A 17,555-nucleotide genomic window follows, 5' to 3' on the forward strand; every position below is an offset into this window, starting at 1 on the left:
TTGCTCCTAATTAAACAGACATGTAATGAGGGGGGAAAAAAATCCCATGATGCCACCTTCTTAATGAACTTGTGTTTTTGTGCACGGGGCAGCATCAGTTCGCCAGTATAAACTGTAGGAGTCCTGGATGCAGCGTTCTCTAATATGCAGGAGGATGTACTGTACATAGTAGGGGAGCGTGGCGGTGCCAGGGAAGGGTGTCATATTTCAGAAGTGCATTATCGTCTGTCCCCCGCAGTGGGACAGAGCTGTGCTGAGTGCTGTTTGCACCAGCTCACTCAAACGCATCCCGCGATTGAGTCATAATAACCAAGAGCGTAGATGAGCCTGCACGCTGACAGAGCGGTCTCTGCCATATGATGAAGAAATATATAGCCTATACCCTGTGCTCGGGTTCATTGCCACATTAAAAACACAATGTATTTTTTATTTTCTATCTTTCTTTTTTTATAGATAATATGCACCATAACACCTTCAAATTGTCCGCAAAGCTGCAAGACACACACACACACACACACACACACACACACACACACACACACACACACACACACACACACACACACACACACACACACACACACACACACACTCCCCTGACAGTTCTGTAGTCATTTTCCATCCATTCCCATCACCATGTCTTAGAAGGCTGGTTGGGTCTAAATGAGTGAGCCTAGTCTTTGATCACTGTAAAAAGAAAACCCCCTCACCCATATCTGTGTGCGAGTGTGTGAACATGCTCTCACTCCCTTCCTCCCCATATGTTAACCAGAGCGGCTCTCTGCTAGTTAATAGCAGCAGAGGGGGGACTAGTCCCAACTGCTCCATTTTGCATTTTGATAGACTTTGTGATCACTCTCACACCTCCTTCATCTCTAGTTGTCAAATCTCATCCACCTCCGTACCTCTCGGGATGTCTTCTTCTTCTCCTCCTCCTCCATTTTAGAATAACCTTGTGCCCTCCTCATCATACATCCTAGATCTGCTTTTTCCAACCTCCTTAAGTGTTCATATAAAAGGCTCAAAACACAATAGGTATTCTCTATGTATTAGTGCGATAGTGATTTATTTATCAGATAGCAGCAGAAGAAAGATCCCTAATGATGATGGTAATGAATCAGTCATTATTGATAGAGCAGAAATGCCAAGCATGTGCATGTTCCAGCTTCTCATATATCAAGATTTGCTTCAATTCTCTAATTTTATAGCATCATCGTGTGAATATTGTACAAGCACTATATCTTTTAGATTTTCTAGAATATGGTCAATTAAAATATTCATTGTTAATGAAAAAAATTAAAAGAGCAGCCCCTGTTAAATGCTGTTAAATGAGTGTTCTGTTTTGTTCTTGTTCTTTATATAAAACCTGTATATGGCTCTAAAAGAAATGGGTCTGTCTGTGTTTGATGAACTGTTTAATTATAGATATGGAATTAACCTCACATCTGTATGGTAAGCCTCCTTGGTGTCGCTGTTCCTTTATCCGTGCCATATAGGTCAGTTTACGGCATCTGCTCCAGCCATGGATTGATGGCTGTGTAACTGCAGAGTCCTGGGGACTGTGTGAACGTATTAGGTCTCTACACACTGTTATCTGATCAGTATGAAACTGCTGTCTCACTCTGAATCCAGTCAATGCAAGTTTATCATTTTGATTCTTATGCCCTCCAAACATGAGTGTCTATTTTCTGTCTCTGTCTCGCTTTAGTTAACTTTGTCTCTCCTCGAATAGGATTTAAAGGTTTGAGTAAAGTATCATAAACTCCACCCTGAATCCATTTCCCTTAGTAGAAGGCACTTGTTTCACCCCCGTAGCCATGAGAGGAAATAGAATTTCAGATCATGTAATCACATGAACACATCAGTAACACCGACATCTCACAGTGGATTTCTCTTACACTCAGGAACTCAGGCGAAAGAGTAAATGTTGACTTCCATATTACTCCTTGCACGCACTGCACATGTAAATTGATTTCCGATGTTGCAATTCACGAGCATCTCCACTGGTACGGCCCTTCTCCTGATTGGACATTTCCCCTGGCTGATCGGCAAGTCAGGCTGCCGCTAAACAGCCAATAGTCTGATGCAGATGTTTCAGCGCATCACCACACTGCAATCAAATCCCCTGAGATCAGATTGCTTTGTGCATGTGTGTGTATATGTGATTGTGTATGTCAGTATGTGTGCATTCAGGTGTGTGTGGGGGGGTTTTTCTCACCGAAAGAGAGAGAGACCACACTAATCTGAAGGCCACAAAGAGCTGACCATCTTTCACACACCGGAGGGAATAAGCTTTTTTGTCTTGGTGTGTGTGCCTGTGTTTCAGTGTGGACCTTCAGCTCTGCCTGCCATCGATCTCTGTGATAGAACTAGGACTCTGAGAAATTATGATTTTAATAACTCATCAATTAAAGGGAAGCAGACTTTCTGCTATGTGCTGCTGTTTTCTCGCCCCCTTCCTTGCTCTTTATCTCGCTTCCCTCATTTTTCAGTGACATAATTCTTATTACAGTCTACCCTCACCTTCCCTGGCTTTTCACTTTATTGATTGCCCTTATTTTGATATTGAAAATAATGTGGTTAATCTGTTTACATGTCCAGCAGAGAGGTGCTCTGATAATATCCCTGGCTTTTATGCAATCATGTATTCAGCTATTGATTTAAGAGATTATCCTCTAACCTATAGCCTACAAGTAATGTGTTTCTCGTGTCATCAGCACCAGCTACCTTGGTATTTCTATTGCTCTCATAACTTTAGTACATTTGATCCAGTCCAGAGGCCCAAGATTTTACAGTTGGTTGTAAACACCCAAGTCGCTGTAAAAAACAAAACATGACCGACACAAGGTGAGCATCAAGAAAGTACTACAGACTTTGAAAACTTAAAGTAACATTACCATGTTACATTTTATTTTACTGTTATTAATGTTTTATTCACAGTATTAATGCTCTAAATTCTCAATCATATAGCTAGTGTTACTAGACAATTTAATCATGATACTCTCATGAAGATGAATTGCTCCAGCTTTAGATGAGACATTTCTGCCGTTTTACACACACTCTCAATTTATATTTCAGCATATAAAACTTTTGTCTTGAAAATATATTTTAATAACTTTTTTTTTTTTTTTTACACTTTAGCTCAAGTGTGAGAATGCAGTGTATACTTAATACAGCACAGCACTTGTTGATACAGTTACAATTTAAATCCTTATTGGCCTTTTGCCTGGCATCCTGAGCACTTAATCCCTACTGGCTTTGCTGTGAGGAACAGAAAGAACATTGGGAACTGTTCAACTAATACAGTTTTAGAACTTGTAGCAAAACATATATTACATAAGCTCATATGCTTTTTGGTGTTATACAAACATACACACACACCTGATATTATACAATGGATGGTGACGATTATGCGATTCCATAATATATTTAATTAAGTCTCATAAAATTTTAGAGTCGGTTTGTGTGATAATGTTTGAATTGGGGCTTGCGGATGAGTGGAGCAGTTGGAGAAAGTCACTAAAACAGTTCAAACATTTGCTTATTCTATTTATAGGATCTATCTCATCTAGAGACAGTGGTGATATTTGAAAATGTAAGTTTTTCTGCATTTTATGCCTAAGCCAAGGGCAACGTACTCCGCTGATTTCGAGTTGCGTGTCTGTCCACCTGACACAAATAAATCAAATATTCACTCTTTATTTAGCTCATATTTGGTCTTGTCCAACTCTTGAGGGAAATATGTGGTTCTTTAGCTGCCAAATGCTCTGCTATATTCACCAGCTGTTTGCTTTTTTTTCTGAACCAAGTTTACAGTGGTTTCATCATAGCTTTTTCCCTTAAAACAGCTGTTTGCTGCAGCTGGAAGTGCAGGACGATGAGAGCAGTGAGACCAGAGCAACAACAGTGAAGTTCTGTGCCATGAAACAAAAACAATCCAATGAAATTAAAAACACTAAAAAAAAAATGCTTTATTGAGCTGAGAAGAACTATAGGGTCGTGCGATAAATCTGTCTGTTCACTGGCACGAGGGTCGCCTTTCTCATTGCATGTAGTCATTATCCTCTGCGTCATACTGATCGGTGAGCTTAATGCATCCTCACACAGTCCAAAGCTCATGGACTCAAACCTGAACAAATACTCACAGCTTAAACCCTGTTGGCTAATGCAGAGATGTCTGAACACTAAAGATGGAGCTGCTTTGCTGCTCTGGGAGCACATCCATCTGCCCGGTCCCATTGAGCTTCATGGCATTGGCCCCTGAGCTGCATGAGATGGGCCTCACCCCCTGGCATGCAGCCGGTGTCTGGCTGTTTGGCACCTGCAGAGCACACGTGCTGTTCTGCATCAGCAATAGCACATCATGTTGTTGTTGTTTTTTTCCCTTGCCTCTCTGTGTTAATGGTTATTTATGCCCATGTTAACAGACCCAGACATACTGCTGCTCTTGAGGTTAATAAACAGAAAACAGAAACAAATGATAAAATAAGCAGTTTTCCTCTGTTTTGGCCCAGTTGTGCAGCTTACAGTATGCCAGACGTGCGTGGGTGGAGAAGCAGTTACACATACAGTGTGCGAAATGCTACAGGTTTATTATTGTATCTTATCGAAGCACAATATCATCCTGTATCGTATCCTTTGCACAAAAAAAAAGACCTTGTTTACATATCAACACTATTTACCACACAGGAGGAGAAGAGATATCATCGCTACTGCAACCACAGTGGAGGGCAAGCAGTTCCCAAAGTGGAGAGGTAAGCCACTTCACAGTGTCCCTGCTGTTCCATAAAAAACTTTATTTTATGCACAGTACTCAATCTCCAATGAGAGGGGATACTGTCCTATAATGTAAAGCCCCCTGTCCTTAACCATAACAGTGGCTTATTTTCTATTAGAAAGTCCTGACTGTTGCACAGAAACTCCAAGTGCTGTAATAAATGTATAAATTAATACATGGATGCAAGTTGCCATCAGCGTTTGCTTACCTCATATTTCTGTTGTTCTGTCCTTTCTTGCTACTGTTGTATAGAAACCCTCCTAGGAGTGAGGAGGAAGATGATAATAGCCCTCATCGCCGTGAGCAACAGCAGCATCTGGAAATGAAGGCTATTGTGTGAGTATCAGTTGTGGTTTATTTGTGTATATGGCTTTTTTTTATCTGTTGATTTTTAATGAGTTTTACACTGAGTGTCACCAATGTTACCCATGACCTTAAAAGTGCATTATGTTTGTTGTGTAGGACTGATCAATGTACACTTGGCTTTCTTTAATTCAATCTAACCTGTGATTAGGTTTCAGAATCAGGGTCATAGTTTATTTTGAGAGCATGAACTCTCGTAGACTGCCACCTAACGTCATTTTCTTAAACATGATGGACCAAAGGTTTTCTAGGTGTAAGACGGAAGGACAGCTCTCGCCTCAGGCTTTCACTTCCTTGAAAGTCGAGGGTGGAGAAGCAAAAGCCAATGTTACTGTGTTGAGGTAGCCTAACATGATTGGGGTTTGTAAAGGTGTGATGGATAAAAAAAAATCCTGGATGTCACACAAATTGCAGAAAAGCTTTGAAAGAGGGTGAATGGAGAGATAGAAGAAGCAATGTGAGCACAGAAGTGGAGGAAAAATAGGGATGGAGGAAGGAGTGGGGGGTGGGGGTATTGGTTTTAGTTTTGGAGCTAGGAGTTATGGCGTAATTCAATTTGTTCCATTTGGCTCAGCTGTCTCTCTGCTCCGCTGGAGGTAAGTGTGTTTCTCCATCGGGTAATTGATCCTACTTTCCATCCCTGGACCTTGGCTTTGGGGTGACTAGCCTACAGGGATGAAAGAGGGTGGAAAGTGAGAGACAGAAGATGGTCTGTGGAGGTAACAGGGCTGGGAAGATGTCGAGAAAATACTGTACCTATGTGTTATGTCTACAAGGGGGAAAAATGTCAAAATTGACTCAAAATAGTGGGGGAAAATGAGAAGTGGGATAAGGAAATAAATCCCAAAGTGTTAGGCTACACTTGTTGGTGTTGTAGAGTCTTTACCTGTAAGTTAGGGCAATAGTTTTGAATTATTTAAATCCAAATTATTACATTTGTTTGGTATAGTGTAGGCCTGTCTATGCATTGCACCCAAAAGGCCCTCAGCAATTTGGTAAAATAAATGAGAAGAGCCAGCCTACGCCGTCTCAATATTAGAAATTCTCTGGTACCGCTTAATGTTGGGACAACCCATCTGACTGGGGGAGGGGGAGGGTCCATGGATAAAAGGTTCAGACCCCCCCCCCCCCCCAAAAAAAAAAAAAAAAATGGACGCTTCCAACCGTGTAACACAGGTGTAGTGAAGTAACGTTAGGCTAATCAAAAAAGACGGAGAGAGGATAAAGTAGTGTCCTATTCTTAACACAAACTAAATGAAAAACAGAGAATTTGGAGCAAGAAATGTCAGGGAAAAATAGATAAAAAACCGCGAGGCTGAAGCGGCAAAATGTTAAACTTTACCAATATAGTAGAAAACAACGTTTTATATAGCTAGCCTAACGTTATAAACAACGTTATATAGATGCTAGCAGCTAGTGTTAGCTCGACGTTAGCTGCATGAACATCATCCACCGGCGCCAAGTGAGGAGAAGACAAGCTGCTGGATGAAGATGTAGAGACCGGTAGAGACACAGGTGGATGTAGCCGAGGGCCTGGGGCAGGAGGGGCAGGCTGACGGGCTCCCGGCCACAGTAACATGTAGGCTAGTGGCGGTGTTAACGGAGCTGGTGGGAGCCTGCACTGTGAGTTTGCCTAAAGTTATTTTGCATGCCCTAAAAATCACAGTTGGATTAAGTTTTAAAGACAGTCCAAACTAAAGCACTACTGCGTCCAGTGCAAGTCCGTGCAAACACTTTCTTGATCTGCTGAAGTCCAAAGTGGAACCACCAGAGCCCAGAAAGACACTGATGTGAACTGCAACTGCTGAGTGTGTTTGGACTTTTATTATGGAGATGGGGTTGGTAGTTATTAACGTACAACGATGTTACTGATGTGCCCATTTTATCCACTCATGATCATCCCAGGATCCAGCGTGCCTGGCGTGCAAGCATGTCCCACAGAGGGACCTGGCAGGAGCAAGACAAGAGCCTCACCAGCAGCCATCAGGATGAGAAGGTGCCACCAGAGAGCCACCAGGACCCTGTGTTGACTGCCAGTATTTCAACGGTAAGACTGAAGAATATTAATTGGAAAACCATATGGTGTGACGTGAGAATGAGAATCTAGAAACCTTTAAATGATCTGCTTTCTACTGTAAGTTATCAGCTTTGATCTGTTGTTTCCGCTCAGACCCCTAAAAGGAGTGGATGAATGGATGCATGGATGGGTAGAGTAATAAAGAAGAGAGCAAAGTAATGAGGGAGGGGTGTTTACCTCTAGTGTCATCTGGGGGACGGCGGGGGTCGTATTGGTGGAGACGGATAGGATGCCAGCTGGCACTGTGCCCAGATCTGTAATTAGCCATTAATTAGGTAAATTTTCAAAGCTGGTTGATTGATTAATGAAGTGCCTCTGCCCTTGTCGCCCCTCTTCTCACCCCCCTACCCCTCTCCTCACCAATTCACTCTCCCGAGGGAGCGCAGGGGAGAATTAAACAGTGCTTACAGGGCATGGCAGCCAAACAAAAGCCAGAGGAAAAAACAAACAAACAGTACAAGTAGCAAATAAACAGTGAGAGGAGAAGCAAGAAAGAATCAAAAAGTCAGGGGGGGAGGAGGAGGCAGTGACAAGGAGATGAATGCAGAGATGCGAAAAAGATGCCTTTAAACCGCCTCAAGTTCTCAGTGACAGACAAGGCACAAACATACACACATGGACAGTCTGCTCTGCTGGTTTCCCATGGATGGATACAGTCTGTGTTGGCTCTCACAGTGTAGTAATCACACAAGCTACCAGCACAAGCCTGCCTACGCTTCTTTGCAGAAACCCAGCACAGAAAGATATGATGTCATGTCTGCATACTGACTAGTGTGTGTATGTGTGGGTGCGTGTGTGTGGAATATTTTTTCCCCCCTCTCTTTTTAAGAAGTGCTACAGGAAAGCAAGACTCCCTTAGCAAACAGATGGGCTGGAGTCCTGGTGAGACTCTGTCAGTGTGTGTGCGTGTGTGCTGTGTTTTTAGGTTGTTTGTTCTGCTTGAAAGAGTTTGTTGTTCATTAGCACAGCAGCAAATGTCTTCCTAATTAGGAAGTTAGTGTAACCTAAAAACCAAGATGACAAAGAGCCCTCCCTCAATCTCTTCTCTCTTACTTTCCTTTTTCAACACTACTTTTATTGAGAACATAATTTTGCAATCTTGAGACAATGTGGAGAATTCATAAGTTTATTTCTATCTCCCTCCCATCCAACGCTTCTCATGCAGTGGCTGCTTAAGATAATACTATTTTCTACACAAAACAAATGACACACTGTTATAGAAGAAACTTATAGTTATCATAAGGAGCTATATGTGAGACTGTGGCCAAAATTGTTGCTGCAGTCAAATTCAAAACACTGCAGCGTGTTGTTTCCCCTCCTCTCGTCCTCAGACTCGGGGTTGCCAGATAACCATGCGCTAACCTCTGCTTTTCTCGCTCACACAGTCAGACTCAATGTAAAGATGACCATGCCTCTTTAAAACATGTTAGACTGCAGTAGTTACTACCTGCGGTCAGAGGGAAGGATATCTGTTATCATAGTAAATATATCTCCTATGTGTTCGCGTTTCTGTAGTTTGAGCAGGTTCTTGATGAACGTTTAGCTTTTTACTCTGTTTTATTGCTCTGTAGTAACTACGAGTAACTACGAGCGGAGGTCACGTCAACCCAGGTGATCTGCAGGTTATTGTTTCACTTCACCGCTCCAACGCTACGCCCCATGTGTGTGTCAGCATATGAGACGTGTTACCGCAGAATAAACGACACAAGCCGCTCCGTGTTTCCACAGTCGGAATTTTCTCAGTCTGAGTTTTCTCCTCCTCTTCCTGACCGTCGGATCACAACACATGACGACCCAAGACAGGCAAACTGACCGGGCGGGACTCGTCTCATGAACCGCTCCACACATTCACCGTCACTTTATTTACCATTGGCTCCATTTCCTCCCTCTTTTCCAACTTTCACTTTGTAATTCTTCACTTTAAGCTTTAGCTGTTGCAGCTCTACCAATATCTGCTCTGGACAGGAGGCGGCCTATCAGACGGAGTGACAAGCCGCTTATTTCTCCCGTGTGATATCAAAGAAATTTGACCATAGCCGATAATTAAAATCAATAATTTTTTTTATTGCGATTCAAATTGGAGATCGCTTTATCTCACAGCCGTAGCTGCAGCTCAGTAGCTTAACTGGCAACCCGGAGGCCGAAATGCTACCAACGCTGTGATGGGGAGAGAGCGGTGGGTGGCGCCACATGCCAAGACACAAAACCAGAACATAAACATGATTTGCAGGCTACAAATACAATTTTTAAATGCGAATATCCTGGCTGTACTATTGTTGTCAGTTAAATCAGTATATTACAAATTAACATGATTCCTTAGTCTCTGGTGTCAAATTGAGTGATTTTATGATTACTTGCTGTACATTTCTTCCATACAGTTCCTTTAAAATAATTTACATCTCCATTAGCTACAGCAATGTGCTACTTGCACAGTATGGCACCGGAATAATTGTAAACGCTGATGTGAATACTTCTTCCATAGATTTACACCTGCAGAGCTGTAGCCACCAGTGTAATGTTAATACTTCGTATATCTCATCATCTCCTTGTTTGCCGCAGCACATCCCTCTTAGTTTGTCCATGATCTGAAAGCACCTGTCTCTATAGTCGGTGTTGTTTTCTGGCACTGACTTGAAATATAATGTCAGCGAATAAAAGTCTCTTGTGTGCAGTAAATGCCTCAGATTACATGTTCGACTCTAACGTGATTGGCTGCTGTTTGTTCTGCAAGATGCGCACATTACAGTAGTGATGTGCAGCTCAGCTCTGATGACATCCAAATCTACATATATGCATGATTAATCCATCAGCCACCCACGCAAACAAATTATTCTCCTCAATTTGAAGACCTGCTCCCCATCACACCTTAGCGTTTTTCTCAGTGGGATGTTATGCATGATGTAAATATACTGCACTAAAGGAGGCTTGTTTCAAATAAACATTTATTTAAACTAAAAGTTTAACTTAAACTGTTTTAGGTAAAATGAAAATGGCAAACTATACAAGTTCAGCAGTTGAAACACAGTTGAATAAGTGCATGACTTAAAGCGAAGCTTAAAACCTGTTGACATTTTAGAGATTGTAATGAATCTTTTTCCCATACATTATATTTTATTTCACCCTTATCCTAGTCTTGTTTGAGATCAGTGCTGGACAGTGACTCCCCAGCATCACTCAACCTTTTTGCCTTTTCTCTCCTCCTCTCTGTCAGTCATGCTCTCTCTCTTTTTCTTTCTTCTCTTTCTTGCTGCCGTCGTCTGTCCTCATTCGCACTGTATCGCTCTTCTGTGGCCGTTGAGCTCTCTGAAGGACAGACATTCATCAGAGTAAGGCCAGGGTGCCACATTATGTCGTGTGTGTGTGTGTGTGTGCTCATGTGAGTTCATGTGAAGGACCTTGCAACAGCCTGAAGGGGATGGTGAGGTGTGGAGGGGGTTCAAACATACTTCATGCATATTTCATGGAACTCTGATATTGAACACTACACACACACTCACAGAGAAGCATAGGTAAGACGCTGCAGCACACACTGAGGTTTTTCAGCCTCATCTGCTCCAACCCAGAAAAACATACTCAAACACACGCATACCATCTCATAATAATTCAACTCTGTTCAAATCAATGTCAGGTTGTCTCCTCCGTCTGTTTGTGTGCATCTTTCATACAGTGCAGTGGCATCCCTAGTAAGGGTTGGCTCAAGCCTGCAGTAACCTTAGACCTGAATGTATTATTTATACACCGAGGGGCCAGGCCCTACATGTCCTGCACTGGTCATTCCAAGCTCGTTGATAGTAAATCAATAGCTCTGACTGTTCTGACACTGCTGCTGCGTGTTGCCTGATCTGCTGGGGTTGCTGTGTAGATGACTATGCTGGAGGCCTGGTGTGGAGCCATTTCAAGACTATGTGAGCATTTATTTATTAGTTGCAATGTTTTAACTCCTGACAAAGTCATAATCAATAATGTTAGAAAAACCCCTCAGGTGATTCTGTGATATGAAACAGTTTATACTCAAAGGAGTGGTTTACAATTTTGGGATATGAAGATTAATATGGCTGTTACATCTGTGTGTTCAATGTGATGCTGACAGCCAGGAGACTGTTAGCTTAGCTTTGCAGGGATACAGTGGGAAATTGCTAGCTCGGCTCTGTGGAAAGGTATCAAAATCTGACTACAGGACCTCTGCAGCTCACTTACTGATTTGTTTAAACTGTACGAAAGCTATAAATTGGCTTTAGATGGTGGGGTGATTCCTAATATCTCTTGGCTGTAGCTTTATACTTAGCATGCCGATGTGAGAGTCTTGTAATCTAACTCTCCATTTATCTTCCTTTTTTACAACTTAAAATACTGACATTCACCAAAATACTTGTTTCAGACAAGAAGCTTAAAGGCAGTACTTGTCGTAGCATAAGTCGTATATCTAAATTAGCTTCAGGGTAAACTTAACCTTCCGCATATCCACTTATCCAGATGAATTTGAGGAAGATAACCAATAACTGACTGGCTGCAGCTTTGAATACGAATAAGGTCTTGGACACAGTAGAGAACGTAAATCAGTGAGCTCTAACAGATGAAAACCTGCAGGCTTTTCTAGATGTAAGGTTGACTTAAAGCAGATATCAGTGGAATGTTTTTGTTAATATAAGTCCTAAATAGTCCTATTTTCCGTCAGCAATCACTTACATGAAGTATTTCAGCCTAAACACGAGTCTCTCCGTCACTCTGCTCTGCTGTAACCCGAGGAGAAAATTTTCCTTGTGGGATACAAGTGTTATCCAATGAGGAGAGAGAACGGCATGAAGGGCTGTGTGTGCAGCCAAGGGATGCGCGTGAATGTGGTGACGTAGCACGAGGACCAATTGATGCCTGACAAGGGCGGGGGCTGCTAACTCATGGTGCGTTCAAAGAAACTCGTACTTTGTGTTTTTCCTTCCTGTGAAGTCATACCAGTTCGATCTGGTACGAGTTCACGGGTCGGAAGTTACGAGTGGCCGTTATAGGGAACTTTCACAGACAACAGGATGGTAAAAACACGAGCTACGGGTTACCTGGAACGCTACCAAGTCGTAGTTGTGACTTGAAGCTGTAACTTACGGTTTCAAAAGCCTGCCTTGAACGCAGCATTAGCCGAAACGGCCGTGAAGCTGATATCTGCTTTAATGGTGCTTTTTATTAACAGAATTGTAGATCATTGTTTGCATAGTTTTCTCTGTAGCTTAGTAAGTCTGTTGTTTTATAGTGTGAGCTGACTTAAGAGTATTAAAATTAATTTACATGTGAGTGGCCGTGTGTGCTGACTTTGTTGCTTCAGTGGACAGTGATTCACAGCTGGGTGTGGTCCTCTGGGACGCTGGTGATGAGTTTTGAACCAATCAAAGCTAAAGGAGATGAGCATGGCAATGAAATGCCTCAGTGCTGAGCCCAGCATTACTAAAAACTAATACTGTTGCTATGGGCTGCCTGATCACAAATGATGATTGATCATTTCAGAGATGGATAGTAAAGAGAGGGACTGCCAGTAGAGGAGGAAGAAAAAGGGGGAAACAAAGTTGAACGTGAAATCTAGATGAAAACACATTACATCATCTATGGTTGCGCTGTGCTAAAACAAGTTTGTGTGTTTGTGGCTGCGCTTTTTTTTTTTTGCTAACAGTGTTTGTGGACATTGATCTGTTCCTATCTCTGTGACATGTTTGCACATTTCTTCCCTCCTTTTCTGGGGCCCAGGCGGAGAGAAAGTGTTAGCGTAAGCATTTCTGCTGCCTGCGTGGGAGATCATTCTCTCATCTCTCACCGCCAAGAATCTCACAAAGCGAAGTGACGGCTTCATCCATGCCTCCACCTCTACCCCCCCTTAAATCCTTTTCCCACCCTCACTCTGTGTCATCCCACGCTTTCCCTCCCACTGCCTCTTGATGCACATACGCGGGATCCACTTTCACAAACACACACCAGTCCCCCCGTTTCTGCAGACAGATGCTAACAGATTACTTGTTTTATTGGTGTCAGTTGGTGTCTCATTTGAAATGAATTTATATACCTCTGCCCCGGAGTTGACATCGATCGGGCTTAACTCATTTAATAGCCATGACATTTGCCTATTAGCTTATTTACTGTCAAAACAGGCCCAGGCTCAGCTGGCTTCCTGAGAGACGATAACTCTCACATTTGTATCCGTTAGAGAAGAAAATGTGATTGCTTGTGCAAAATGTAAACGCTAGAGGAAAATACAGACATAGACTCACTCATACTAAAATTAACACCCATACATAAACACACATTTACTTTTTACTGTACGTTTCCAAAGGCCATTTCCTAGGCTGCTTGAACCCTGCAGGTTTACATTATACATATACCTTTGATACTCAGCTTTTTGTCTTGGTAAATGTACAAACTTGCACAGTAATTGTTGTTCATTGCTTATGTCATCCCCTCTCAGATTTTCAGTTTCTCCACTCGCTTGTTTGACTTTGTTAGATCTCTTCCCAAACAGTGATTGGTCAGTCATAGCTAAGCATTTTCTTTATAGCCTTTTCAGAAAGAAATAGTGACAAATAATATTAATAGCTTGCATTTCATCTCCATTCTGTGAGACATTTATAGGTTTACTCCAAAAATAAAAACCCTTTTTGAAACCTAGAACCTAGAAATCTTCTGTCTGGCTTGTCCAAGTAGGTAAACAACCAAACAGTGAATCAGCCTCAGCCTGTGAGGACGAGAATGTATACGGTGTATATACAAAGAAAGAGAAGAAGTGGTCACAAATTTAAGTAGTGATTGATATCTGGTTAAAGATTGATTGGTGTATAAAGCATGATTATTGAACAAAAGCATCACAATATTTCTCACGCTACCTTTCTGAGATTCAGAAATGTATTTAGATTTTTTTTTAGCATTTTAGAATCTACATAAATATATATATCCATTGAAGCACACAACCTCATGCCTAGAAAGTGATACTCCAAAATAGCCACTGATTTTGAAAAATCCCATTGTGAAGATATCTTGGAGATCTATCATGGTAGAGAGTGAAAATGAGAATAGGAGAGCGCCGATGTCTACAGGAGGTGGAGAGATAACGATGGATGGCTGGATGGAAAGCTGAAAATAGGAGGTGGGAGAATAGAGAGAAGTCGTGGTGGATTTTGGAGATTATGAGGATAATAACTCTGCATTAGAGCCTCCATGAACCTACATTTGTGTGGGTGTGAGATCGAAAGTATGCACAGGCACTGGTATGTTTGTCTCATTTCTTCTTCATCACAGTCTCTGCCCAAACTGTCCAAAGACTAATGTTGACTATTATGTGTGTACCTGCAAAGATGCACACACTTACACGCTCACATCAGCTCATGTACACAAATATAAACACACTAACAGTCTTCAGAGACACATTAAGAGCATCTTATGACCCCTCTGGAAAAAAAATCAATAAAAGCTGTTACACAAATGGAGAAGAGCTGACAAGTGAAAAAGAGCAGAGGGCAAGATGGATCTTGATCAAGATACAGGGGGGAGATGGGGAGAATGTGGAGTGAAAAGGGAGTGAGCATTTCAGCTCATCTTAGTCTTTTCACTTCATGTCATTTACTGTTGTTTTTGTGAGCCACCTGATTGGATATTTACAGCAGGCTGCGTGTGTGATGAGAGGGAGAGGGTTTGCAGCTGGTGTATGGGGATTTGATTGGATGCTGTAGCTCACCGCAAACTCCCTCTGAGCTTTTAATTGGTTATTTATTGAGAAAACATGCCATTTAGCTGACATTACTTAAACTAAACAAGCATATAGCAGCATGCAGACATGGATGTGACACACATATATACACACAGACACTATAGCAAAACATAAATCTGCTGGAAGCGTCTTCCAAACCATCTGCAGCAGTAATAACAATCTGGTACCGTAGGCTATATGCTCGACTCCTCTATTACAGCTTCGTTGCGCGCACACACACTCCCCCCCCCAGTTATCTCTCTTCTTACTCTCTCTCCATTCTGCAGCCCCCATTTCTTTTAGTCTCCTCATCCTTTCTTCCACTATCTCTTTCAGCCTCCCTCGTTCACACCCTCACTTACTCCCTTCCTCTTACACACAGGGCTCGTCCCAGTCTTTAGCCCATCTCATACGCAGAGTGGCTCAGTCCTCATGGCCAGTGAGTCTGCCATAATGAGATCCCTGGAGGAGAGAGGAGTAGCGTAAAGAGAGGAGAGGAGTTGGGGGTTGATCTCCTTTCTGACCTGGCTCAGATAGTACACCCCTGGAACTGTTCACCCCACCCCCCCCCCCCCCCCCCTCTCCTCCTGTTCATCAGCCATCTACCATTACTGTCCATTAACCAGATCAGAGACATTGTAATCCTTCTCCGACAGCATCCCTGCTGTGTGGACTTGGTGGTGGTGAAGATGGGAGTTGGTAGCTATCATCAGAGGAGAGGGAATCAGTGTTGTAGAGTAAAATCAAAAGCGTGCATACAGTATGCAGGAAGAGGGTGGGGACAGCAGTGGAGGAAGGGAGAAAATCAAGTCCAAGTTATGAATTGCATGTTGTATTTCATATACTGTGCAGCCAGTCCTTACTGTCCTCTCCTCTGATCTGATCATGGGCACCGAGCTTGTCACTTTACCACAAGCCCTGGAGAGATGCAGCAGGAGAACACAATTTCAACACTAGTGTTTTCTTGACCTTAAATTTGATTCAATAATAACATGTGGTATGCTTTTTAGTTTCAGTAAAGGACACCAGCAGATTAACCACCAACTACAGAGAAAGAAGCAATTAGTTGTTGTTGGCTGAAGATATTAGGCACCTCTCTGATATCTTCCAAGCTGTCACAGTGTGACGCTCCTTATCCTGTGCAGAACTGAACAGAAAGGCAAACAACTTATCAATAGTCAAACAATGTGTTACACTTTAGGCAGAGTTGGATAAAAGGGATTATTAATGAAATGTTTTTTGCCATTTAAAGGTATGTTGTTTTTGTGATGGTTTCACATGATGATGCATAGTTTTCTTTATTTATTCTATCAAGCAATCTATTAAGCAAACACATTGTGATGCACGTTCATGGTCTTGAAAGTGATTATACTAAAAAAGCATGCAAATGAGTATTTCAGTACCCAACGCGTGATGGTGTGTCAGCTGCAGGATGCCTTGCTGTAGCAACCCATTGATCTTTTTTTGTTTTGCTCAGTGTGTGGCTACGTGTTTATTTCTTTGTTGTTTTCTAAATATATTTGACACAGGAATTACACAATACAGTTGCAAATTCCTGCATCATTTTATTGGACTGAAGTAACAGTAGATTTGTGAGGCAGCAGGTCTTGGCATGAGCTCCTCAGAGTTTGCTTTGAGATCTGGCTCGTAGCTGCAGGGCTCAGTCGATTCTCAGTCAATGTTTTCCAAACCAATATCTCATATTGAAAACTGACCTTGTGAGAATTAGGCTGGCTTCTGCAGAGCTGACCTTTAGCCACTCATCCACGTTTTGTATGTGCGTGTGTGCTCTTGTATTGAAGTGTGAATTTGTAACATTGGATAGGAGCGCTACGTACGCCAGTGGAGGCTGTGGAGATGTCCTGTGGGTGGATTTCTCACAGGCCCGTTTGATCTCTGTCTGCCCTTTCTCATGTCTTTTTGATCTATGAGTCAGGGATGAAGGGAGGAGGTGTTGCTCTCTAGTTTGATGCACATAATGAATATCTACCCTTTACTGCTTCACAAAGAAAAGAAAACAACACATTAAAGGAGTGAAGATGGCTGCATTCCAGGTCTGTCTCTAATGCAGTCCATGTGTACATGTTAGCAACTAAAAACTGTGTTACAGCTGTCAGATGTGAGTTTGCTTTTAGTGTGCTGGAGAATCTTCTCAGCCAAGAGCCTTTGCTTTGAAGTTGTGCCTTTTGTCTGTAATAGATTGTTGAATCTTTGAAGCCACTGCGAAAGCTCTTGTATTTGCATGCGTTTACGTCAGCTGTAGAGGCCGGGGACCATATATGCAAGTGTTTGTGTGTGTCACGTGCACCCATGTACAGAGCACCTGTCTTGGTGCCCCTTGAGCAGTTTAAACACTGGCCCAATATGAGACCTTATAATCTTCTAGCAACACCATGGCAACAGTGCTTAGGATGTCCTTATTTGCTTATGCTCTCCAACCTGTCAATCACAATACAAAGTACATATTGTATTGTATTGTATTGTAAAGTGTATATTGTAAAGTTTCAGCCAGAAAGATGCCGGTCTCTGTTTTGTAGCCTTGTTTGCCCAAAGCACTGCAATGTTCTCTCAGAGCGTTTCTAAAAGTTTTCAAAGCTGTGGTAAATCTCACATCAACTCAC

At 42.3% G+C, this 17,555-nt stretch overlaps 1 protein-coding gene across 1 annotated transcript in view; it reads left to right on the forward strand.

The window, feature by feature from the left end:
- schip1 (schwannomin interacting protein 1) overlaps positions 1-17,555 on the forward strand; it is a gene marked incomplete at its 5' end in the record, with an annotated part of 230,137 nt that overhangs the window by 2,459 nt on the left and 210,123 nt on the right. Inside the window, 3 exons of the mRNA XM_083985102.1 lie at positions 4,690-4,754; positions 5,030-5,113; positions 7,046-7,187. Of these exons, the coding sequence (XP_083841228.1) occupies positions 4,690-4,754; positions 5,030-5,113; positions 7,046-7,187 (291 nt within the window). The remainder of the gene's footprint in view (positions 1-4,689; positions 4,755-5,029; positions 5,114-7,045; positions 7,188-17,555) is intronic.

The sequence above is a fragment of the Trachurus trachurus genome (assembly GCF_905171665.1).
Source record: "Trachurus trachurus genome assembly, chromosome: 13".
In the NCBI taxonomy this organism is placed as follows: Eukaryota; Metazoa; Chordata; class Actinopteri; order Carangiformes; family Carangidae; genus Trachurus; species Trachurus trachurus.